This window comes from Pteropus vampyrus, unplaced genomic scaffold, assembly GCF_000151845.1.
Source record: "Pteropus vampyrus isolate Shadow unplaced genomic scaffold, Pvam_2.0 Scaffold23, whole genome shotgun sequence".
In the NCBI taxonomy this organism is placed as follows: Eukaryota; Metazoa; Chordata; class Mammalia; order Chiroptera; family Pteropodidae; genus Pteropus; species Pteropus vampyrus.
The window spans coordinates 249741-260207 of NW_011888804.1; the positions used below are offsets into that span (position 1 = coordinate 249741).

The 10467-nt window shown below is 50.7% G+C and overlaps 1 protein-coding gene and 1 pseudogene across 1 annotated transcript in view; both read left to right on the plus strand.

Moving 5' to 3' along the window:
- The window catches only part of RILPL2 (Rab interacting lysosomal protein like 2), a 10201-nt gene extending 1222 nt beyond the window's left edge, over nt 1-8979 (plus strand). The window contains exons 2-3 of the mRNA XM_023528171.1: nt 3089-3199; nt 8494-8979. Coding sequence (XP_023383939.1) covers nt 3089-3199; nt 8494-8524 — 142 coding nt within the window. The 3' untranslated portion in view covers nt 8525-8979. The remainder of the gene's footprint in view (nt 1-3088; nt 3200-8493) is intronic.
- On the plus strand, nt 7239-7357 carry LOC111737110 (annotated as a pseudogene).
- Nucleotides 8980-10467: the final 1488 nt, after the last annotated feature.

Genomic DNA, 10467 nt, shown 5'->3' on the forward strand with positions numbered 1-10467 from the left:
TGGATGGATGGATGGGTGGATCGATGGGTGGGTGGGTGGATGGATGGATAGATGATGGATGAATGGATCAATCAATTGATAGAGAAACATAAATAAGCAATGAGGGGATGTGGGCAAATAGTATTTGGGAAGTCTTTGTACTAATCTTACAACTTTTCGGTAAGTTTGGAATTACATAAAAATTAAAATTACAAAAGATCACAATAATTTGTATAGAGAAGGGACTGACTATAGGACAAAGAGGAGAAGAAATAAGGAAGATCTGTACCTTGCTATATCCATCTGCGACTGTCTTTCCCAAAATGTTGTCTTTCACGTAGGTATTTCTTGAAAAGGGGGCTCTGTGGTTGAATGATTCTGGGAAACACCGAGCTCAACAAAGCAGATTTCTGTAGAGGCAGAAGAAGGAAAGACCAAGAGAATAAAAATGCAGCGCCAGCTAACGTTTACCGGTGCTTACCGGGTGCGCTGCTACGTATGTCCCAAGCCTCGTTTCAGTCAGTGTTCACAGCAAGCCTACGAGTTACAGTAACATCCCCAAGACGATCTCGGTTCAGATCGGTCAGATACCCGCTAAAGTCCACTGCTGGTGGTGGCAACCGTGAGATGTGACCTCAGCCTGACATCAGAGCCCGTTTGGACTCTGAAAGTTTCAAAGTAAGGGCGAGGACATGTCCTGATTCATAACACAGCCCGAGTGATATTACTCTTGCAGCTGTTTCGATGGAGCATGGTTAAGAGAACAGCAGGAAAGTGAAACGCCCTGGGGAGGCAAACCCAAGAGGGCCGAGTCCTGCCAGTGGGAGTGTGATCACTTGCCTCCTGCTGAGGTCGGCACCATGGTACTGGAAAGGCCTGTCTTTGTCTCACTTAATGAGCACGTCAGACACAGGTAGTTAAAAACAGGAACTGCCAAACTGCTGATGCCGTGAGCGGCTCGTTGGCGAATAAAGCAACACGCTCTCGCTGCCGTTTTGAGTTCCCAGAGAAGAGCAGATGTGCACTCGCCGTCTGGTGCAGGCAGGAGACGGACAGCTGGGCCGTTTAGTCTCTCGTGTTCGGTAGGCTCGCGAAGCCGGCATGTCAGCCGAGGTGTTCTCTTAGCAGCGGTTTGGAGGCCCAGGCTCCGCAGTGCTCGTTTGGGATTGCAGGCGGATATGGTAGGCTGTTTCCAGAGATGGCCCCCACGGGTTTCCCGTTCTGTATGCTTCCGGCGATGAGGCTCTTCCACCCCTCACATCGAGAGGGAGAGTCTCTTCTCTCCCCGTAAATCCGGGCCGCCCTGTGACTTGCTTTGACCAGTGGAACGTGGTGGGAACGATGCTCTTTGGCCTTCCTGGGTTAGGGCTCTAAGAGGCCTCGAGGCTTTTGCTTTCGTGGTCCTGGAGAGGTGTGAACCGAGGTGCCCCAGCTGATGGCCATAGCTGTCCCCAGCAGATCCGCGCCCCCGAATGCAGCCACCTGAGAACTAGCAGGGGACGCACCAAGCCAATTGTGAGAAATAGAGCCATCGTGAGGAATCATAAATTATTGTTTTAAATCCCTAAGTGTTAGTGTGTTATGTAACAATAGATCATGGAAAATGGGAATTTTTAGATGCTGCCTCTTGAAATAATATTTATTATAATAAAAATACAAATAATATTCAGTATTAAGTGCCAGCTCTTTGCAAAGAAGGAGACAAAAGGATGAATTCTGCTCTCTGATACTCCTACCTGAATGGGTGTCTCAGTCAGCTTGGGCTGCCAAAGCGTCATAGACTGGGTGGCTTAGACAAGAGAAATTTCTTTCCTCACAGTTCTGGTGGCTACAGGTCCAAGGTAGAGGTACCAACATGGCTGCTCCTGACTCGTCCTGGCTTATAGACCGCTTCCTTCTGGCTGTGACCTCACATGGTGGAGAGAGAGAGAGCAAGCCCTCCGATATCTCCTTACAAGGGCGCTAATCCCATCACGAGGGCCCCACCCTCGTGACCTCATCTGAACCTGTCTCCCAAAGGCCCATCTCCAGATGCCGTCACAGCTGGGGTTAGGGCTGCAGCATATGAATTCTGGGCGGACATAATTCAGTCCGCGGCAAGAAAAAAACACTCCGGGCACACATTTGCCAGTCGGCACTACAGCAAGATAGCTGAGTGGATCTAACGAGCTTACTGGGTCACGCTTTGAAATGCTTCATTGTGGTCAGGCTTCTTTCGGTTGCAAGTGACAGAAATCCAATTCAAAGTAGCTTAAGCACGAAAGGAAACGTATCGCCCCACGTAGCTGGGAAGGGTCCCGGAGTTCCTCTCAGACGTAAAGAAAGAACTGCAGCCGAGGCCTCCGGGTTGGCACCAGGGGCTGGCCGCCTCTTTCCTCCCTCGTCGCTTCTGTTTGTTTGCTGTTCTCATCTGGTATTGCAGACAGCACTTCTCTGAGTCATAGGAAATATGGCTGCTGTTGAGCAAGCCCCCGTTGAGCAAGCGAGCGGGAACAGCCTTTCAACGTGTGCACATCGAATCCAGGGTCATACTCTGGCCCTCTTTGGGTCACCTGACCTCAAAATCTTGTCAATCTCAATCTAGCACTTATCGCCACGTGACTTACTATATACTTTTTTTTTAACTTATTTATTTGTTCACTGTTTCCTTCCCCACTGAAATATAAATTGCATGAGAAAAGACATTTTGTCTGTTTTCTTCGTTTGCTATATCTATAGCACCTTGGCACAGTATATTGCTTCGTAAATATTTGTTGAATGCAATAATGATGTATTATTATCTCTCTTATCAATCCTAGGAGGTTGGTACTTTTATTATCCAAATTTTACCAATTATGAAATCAAGGCTCCAGTTAGAGAATTCGTACATGGTCCTATTCCTACAAAGGGGACAAACTTGAAGTAGTGGCCAGTGTAATCAGACAAGAGAAAAAAGATATTGGCGTTGGAAACGTGCAGGGAAGATTCTCATGATCTGAGTTGGAATCTTTCTGACTCCAGAACTTTCAGTGATGATGTTATTCATATAATTACAAAGACTCTTCACTTTCAGAGCCTCACAGGGGTCTGCGATAAAACGACCCATTTATTTGTCCCTCTTTTTGTCCAGTGGCCTGATTCCACCAAGAGAAGGCCCAGGAGGAAGAGAAAAGGATGCTCTTGTTGCCAGGACAAGCAGTGCCGGCAGTAACAAGGAGGAGAGGACGATCATAAGGAAACTGTAAGTTCCCTTGCTGAGCCCTGTCACCACCAAGTCAAGGCAGGAGTTGGGGCGAGAGGAGGCTGGCCAGCCACCCGGGGCGGGGAGGGCCTGCTCTCCTCGTGGGGGCTGCAGCCGATAGGAAACTCAGTGCCGTGTAATACGATCTCTTCCGGGCAGTAGTCTAAGCACTTGACGTATATTAATTTATCGATTCATCACAATGACCCTGTGAGGGAGGAACTGTCATTGCCCCATTTTACAAGTATCTACTGAGAGGTAAAGTAACGTGTCCAAGGAAGGTCCCAGGGAGAGTAAATGGTGAGGTCAGGATTTGAATCGAAGGAAGTCCAGATGCTACACTCCACTGCCTCCCTATGATATAGTAGCAATAACCAAGAAACAATGTTACAACAATAAGAAAAACACAGCAACCATAATTATTGGAATTTAAGGGACTAATTCATCGCCTCTTTCCTCCAACTCTGGAGGATACCTGTGTGTCCCAGCGTTGGGACACGTGATGCAGCTCCCTTTGAATACTCCCCTCAAGTTCACACACCACCGTTAAGCACTTGTGTCTTTGGGTGCTACGCCTCAAACCATAGGGTGTGGGACACTTGTGCAAAATTCAGATTCTCAGCAATCACGTCAACGGTTTGAGGATGAGGCCTAGAAATCTGGATTTTTAACACATCCCCAGGGCTCTTCTGATGTGGGGAACCCTTGGATCACACCTGGAGATGTGCCTTCTCGGTCACCAGGTGTCATTTACCAGCCCCTGTCTCTTCCATGGAAACTGAGAAAGAGCCTCCGTCAGGGATTTCAAGTGCGAATGCCTTCTGGGGCCAGGCGCTTAGTGTGGATGAGTGGTGAGGGGGATAGGGGGGTCGGGGGGACGCTTGTCCCTCAGCTCCATCTAGCTGAGGGATAACATGCTGCCAGAGTTTCTGATTCTTGAAAAAAGCCGAGGAACAAGGTTTGTTCACGGAATCTGATTTCCAGACGCTGGCAAATAATTTAAGTTTAAAAGTAAAGACTGTGAATCGAAAAATAATAGTAATGATAATAATAGAAAAATAAAAGTATAAAAACGTAAAGTAAAATAAAAATCGTGCAATCCCGATGAACCGCCATTGCCGGCTTCATTGGGCCCTCGGCCACCAGGCTGCCACCTCTGCCCTCCACTCGTCCCGCTTCTGAGGGAGGGCAGCTTGGCAGGCGACTGAAGGAGGGGACCTCCCTTCTTCCATTCCTTCGGTCACCGAGTCTGTGTTGTGTGCGAGAGTCATGCCAAGCCCTGAAGATGCAGCACTGACCTGTCTCCCAAGGACGCTGTGGGCGCTCATTTCACGTGGAAATATTTTTGAGGGGTCAGCAATTCTGACCTGGGGTTACCTCCCAGGGCGGGTTTAATATGCCTTCGTTTCAAGAGAAAGGAGGGAGAGAATTGTTTCTTTTTTTCCTTTCTGGATCTCAGGAATAGGTTTAAGTGCGTGGTCCTCAGTTCCTTCATTGTCAGCTCAAGACCCCTTTCTGGTTGGTTTTCATTACCCCCCTTTTGTCCCCCACCCCCCTAATTCCCACTCTACTTCCTGGCCCTCCTCTCCCCAGTCCTTCCGATATGCTGTTCGCTGTGTCATAAACTGCATATTGTTTTGCGTGGATGTGTTTTCAATACGTAACTGACTTTTTTAACACTTCATCCTGCTTCCTTGTGTGTGTGTGTGTGTTTTTTTCACTAAGCACTCTTGTTTTCTTTTTTATTAGGCACTCTTTTTTTTTATTTTAATAATACATTTTATTAACGCAACATATCCAAAATATTATCACTTCAACATGTGATCACTATAAAGCATGGTCAATGAGATATGTTACGTTCTTTTTTAAAAAATAGTAAGCCCTTGTCTACGGCCACGCCACCCTGAACGAGCCCGATCCTGTCTGATCTCAGAAGCTAAGCAGGGTGGGTACTTGGATGGGAGACCACCTAGGAAGACCAGGTGCTGTAGGCGTAAAAAATAAAAAAAAAAAAATAGTAAGCCCTTAAAATCTGGTGTATATTTTACACTTGTTTCGACAGCGCAGAAGCCACGTGTAGCCAGCGGCCTCCATTTGGCTGGTACGTGGAAATATCCTTTAGGCTTGGAGAACTGAGCTCAAAGGATTCTTTTTAGTTTTTTGAAATCATGATAAAATATACAGGACACACAATGTACAGTTAACCATTTTTAAGGGGACAGTTCAGTCGCATGAAGTACATTGACGATGTACAACCATCGCATCATCCGTTTCCAGAACTTTTTCATCGTCCCATCCTGAACTTCTGTGCTCATTAAACACTAACTCCCCCTCCCCACTTCCCCTAGCTCCCGGCACCCACCGTTCCGCTTTCTGTCTCTGTGAATTTGACTACTCCAGGTACCTCAAGAGCAGAATCTCACACCATTTGTCTCCTGTGTCTGGTCTAATTCACGCGGCATGATGCCCTCCAGGCTCCTCCGTGCTGTAGCCTGTGTCAGGATGTCCTTTTTAGGGCTGAATAATATTCCAGCGTGTGGATGGACCACATTTTATTTACTCGCCCGCCTGTCAATGGACATCAAGCAGTGTTAAAAATCTGTCCATACAGCAGTGTAGACATCCATCCCGTTGCTCCCACCCCAGCACAAGCCCCGCTCCCCCAGCGATGGGATCCCGGGTGCCCTTCAGCGACCCCTGCTGTGACAGTGCTGCGGGGGAAAAGCTCTGTGCGCGCGCCCCTCCCCCCGCGGAACCGCCCCGGAAATCCCCAAAGGTGGAAAAAACCAAGAAGGAAAACCGGGGAACAAGGCCAAAAAAGGCCCACCCAAAAGGAAGGAACGAAAAAAAGTAAAAAAAAGAAAAGTTAAAAGGGGGGAAACAAAAGAAAGGCCCCCCAAGGAAAAAAGAAAAACCAAGGGGGGCCAAAAAAGACGGAGGGGAGGGGACTGTGAGGGGGAGAGAGGGGAGACAGACAGGAGCCCGGCCTGCCGACGAGGACTTGCAGGGGCGGAGCCAGGGAGTAATAACCGTGACCTTCCTCCTCCCACCTTCCCAGCTCCTGCTGGCGCCTCCCCCTCAGCCCAGCCAGAAACCGGAGCTCCGGGCGCTTGTTGACATCCTGCCCACAGGTCCGCCTCCTGGAGCTGAGAGGAGGGTGGACAAGGGAGGAGATGGATGTAGGGGGCCAACAGCCTGTAGAATGTGCATCTACTCACTTTGGTTAAATGTTCCCTGACTTTCTGGAATGGCTGCATGGAAACGGCTGCTTTGTCAGACCACACCACCTGAAACCAAATTCATCCATTCCTTCAGCGAGTATATATTGAGAGCCAGGCATCGTTCTAGGTGCTGGAGGTGCAGTGACCTACACAAAGCCTGCCCACGTGGTGCTTACATTCTAGAAGGCGCCGTCAGAGGGTGACCCGGTTAGGAAATGTATTAACAGGACAATTTCAGATAACTATGTGCTCTGAGACCATTAAATAGGGTGCTGAGGGAGAAGTCGATAGGGGGCTACTTTAGCACTGGGACATCCTGGAAGGCTTCTGTGAGGAGGTGTCCGTCCAGCTGAGCCCTGAAAGACCTAAAGGACGTGAGAGAAGAGCTTTCCTGGCAGAGGGAACGGTGGGTGGAAAGGCCTAGGCTGGAGTCAGCTCGTGGCGCGGAGACCGTGGCGGCTGAACAGCGGGGAGTGGAGGCGAGGTGGAGAGACCAGACCACACAGGGCCAAAGCAGGGCCGTGGGGAGCGTTTCTGCCCCCAGGAAGGGTGTCCTGAGGTCAGATAATGACAACACCTCCACCTGCACCGGGCGTGGCTGCGAAGGTGTTTACATAGGGCTCCCATTGGCTGAGTGTCCGGGAAGGCGGACTCTGCCGGGTTTTCTGCCTCTTCTGGGGGAGCTCTCTGGGTCACTTAATTGGAGTTTGAGCCTGATGTAGCAGAAATAAAATGTTTGTTTTGGGCACTAGCGAGCTTGAGGCCTCATGTTTAAAGAGCATGAAGCCACGATTTCCTGGTCAAGGCGAGCTTATTGTGTCTATAGGCATGCCACCCTGAACAAGCCCGATCCCGTCTGGTCTCGGAAGCTTAGCAGGGTCGGGCCTGGTTAGTACTTGGATGGGAGACCACCTAGGAAGACCAGGTGCTGTAGGCATAAAAAAAAAAAAAAAAAAAAAAAAAAAAAGACTTTCTGAAGAAGTAGGTCATGCTAGAAGGAGTTTTATCTTTGTCCTGCAGACCGTGGGGAGCTATGGAAGGGCTTACGCTGAGGAAGGACTTAGTCAGCTCTGCATAGTGACACAGGCATTCTGGCCGCTACACAAGTGGCTTGTAGGTGGTGACAAGGAGGCTGCTGTGGCTTGGACTGGGGGGACGGCAGGGGAGGAGATGAGAGGTGGTGAAATTAGGGACATATTTGGGGCATGATGACTAAAATATAGCAGATGGGTGGCGGGAGGAGTTGAGAACAACTCCCGGTTTCCTGGCTTGGATGACTGGGCGGGGATGATGTCACTTCCGGAGGTAGGGTGCTGGGGGTAGGGTGGGGGAGTGTGTGCAGTCGCAGGGGAGGATGGCACAGCACTAAGCCCTGCATCGAACAGCCCGGGGCTCGCCCCAGCCACTGCTGGCCCTGCGCTAGCAGCAGTCAGTGGGCTTGACTTTGACAGGAAGCAAGAGCCAGAGCCCACCACTGACTCTTCAGGGCAGGGCCATCTTTGCAGGAAATAGTGTTGAGATGAAACTCCATGGTCAACCCCAGACATCGTTCTTCCTTTTCAAATCTGCCTATGACAGGGGCAGTTTGGTATTCATGTCTCAGGGAATATCTTTGTATTTTAGCTCCTTTATCCAAGAACTCACATGTGAATCTTTATTCTTGCAAAGATCTGTTTTACAAGTAACATTGAGAAGTTATTGCTTCCTCTACAATAAAACCATGGAAAATTTAAAAAAGAAAGGGGCCGACTCCAGTCACCGGCGTAGCACAGTGGTTAAGTTAGGTCTCTGGGTCCACAACTTCCTCTGTGACCTGGGCCCGCTACCTAACCTTACAGAACCTCAGTTTGGTCACTGATAACAGAGGGAGATTGATTGTACTGCCTTCAAGTTGTTACGAGGGCGAAACGAGCTGACGGATGGAAAGCCCCCCAGCAGTGCCTGTCCGTCACGAGCCCTGAGTAACCGTCTGCGTCGATGGCCTGCAAGAGTCTCTTACAGATCGGGCAGGGGGCCCGGCAGCCCCTGCTTCGTCCTCTCTGTTCCCTCTGACCCTGCTCTCTCTCCACCCAGGTTCTCTTTCCGGTCTGGGAAGCAGACGTAGACCCAAGGCGGTGGTTCTCAGACTCGAGAAGACCACCCACCAAGACGACTGCATCTCGGTGCCACGAGGACACACTGCACTTGCTCATTCGTTTCCCCTCGGAGCCATCCAAGGAGGAAGGAGGCGAGGTTCTCTCACGATCGCTTTGTCCCCAGCTGCAGAACTGGACATCCTGAAGGCCTGGCCTCGGCAGGGCAAGTGGGACCAAGAAATCCACAAAGCAGAAGGAAAGTGAAGCATACTGTATACCTCCTGCTTACGTCAGCCACCTGCGGGGCCTCCGGGTTTCTGATCCTCTGGTCCCACGAATGACCTTGGGGAGAAGAGAATGCCGGAAAGGATGGTATTGACGTTCCAGCGATGATTTCACTGATATTTAGTGAATCTCTGATTTTGCTAACATGACTTTCTTTACATGATTTCTGTAGTAAAGTAAAATGACTTTGATACTTGAAGGATTTGAGAGTGGTCTCTTAGAGTCATGTGACCTCGTGCAGGGTACTTCCGGTCTCAGTTTCCAGATCTGTACACTCTGTTTAGCGGCGCATGTGTGGGGCATCCGTAGTGCATCGAGTCTAACTGATGCACCGTTATTTCATCCGTTGGTATGAGAGAAAAAAAATGCTGCAAATGATAACGTTAAGATGCTGTTGGTTTCAAGGCTCTTCCTGATTTCGAAGATGTTAAATGTGAAAAAAAATGTGCATTTAGGAATTGATAAAATACAGTATACAGATGGCGGGTGGCTGCACTTTGCCATGAAACTAACGAGCCGGTGGAACGCAGCCTGGGAGCCTGGTTCCTTGGTAAGCAGCGCTGGCTCCCTGCTGCGTGGACTCTCTCGGCGATTCCCGTAACAGCTCGGGGAGATGGGGGCTGGCGTTAATCCCCCAGATTTGGAAACCGAGAGCCCGAAAGGCTAGAGTAGTTTACCAGAGGTCACACAGCTAGGAGGTGGCCGCCCAGGATGCAAATGCAGGCCCGATGCTGAGGCCCACTTCTTCCCCGTGAAGCCGGGCGCACCCCAATTCTCCAAAAAGCGCCAGCATTAATAATGAGCACAAGTTACTGCACGCCTTGCCCGCACCACTCGAAAGAACCCCCAAAAAACCTCCCCCCAACCGCCCCCGGCCGGGGAAGGGTAATCCCCGGGCAAAACAAAGCAAAACCCCGAAGGGGCTAAGGGACTTGTCCAAGGTCCCAGCTTGAAAGTGGTAGACGTCAGGCTAGAACCCCAGGTGCAGACTCCAGCCCAGGCGTCCACCTCGCGGCCTCCCAAGAAAAGTCGGCAGCGTCCCAGAGTCTGGTCCAGCGTGCCATCTCAGCCATCAGGTTGGGGCCAAGTCCTAACCCCACGTCAGGCCACAGCTGACTGGGTCCTCCCCTCTTGACAGGAAGGGAGGGGAGAGGTTCCTGCACCTTGGGGGCGAGGGCCAGCTTGGGAAACAAACCCGTGTGCTGACTTCAGAACCACATGGACCGACCAAGGGACAAGAGTGGGGGGAGGGGCTGCATCCTTTGCAGGACTGCAGAGCGGGGTCAGCTCCTGTGACCGATGTTTGAAGTTCAGCCCTGGGGGCCATCCGTCCACTCCACCAGCCTAACGTCCTGGAGCCCCGACTGTGGCAGCTGACCTCCAAGGTGAGGCTGTAACAAGGCGTGGAGACTGACTCCTCAGTACACCCTGCTAGGCAGGCAGGCAGAGGCCATGCCACCTGGTGGACCAGTTTCAGGGATGGGAAGGGATTCGTCCAGGGTGAAGGCTGACAGACGCTTCGAGCTGGTGCTGGATCTGGCTCTTTTGCCTGCAGTCCCAGTCAGCCTCCAGCATCTGAGGCGAAGGGAACGAACAGTGAGTCAAGGGCAGATGGATGGCGGGGTGTGCAGGGCTGTTGGGAGGGCCTTCCGGCACAAGGCAGGCTCGGTCCATGAGAATCAAGTCT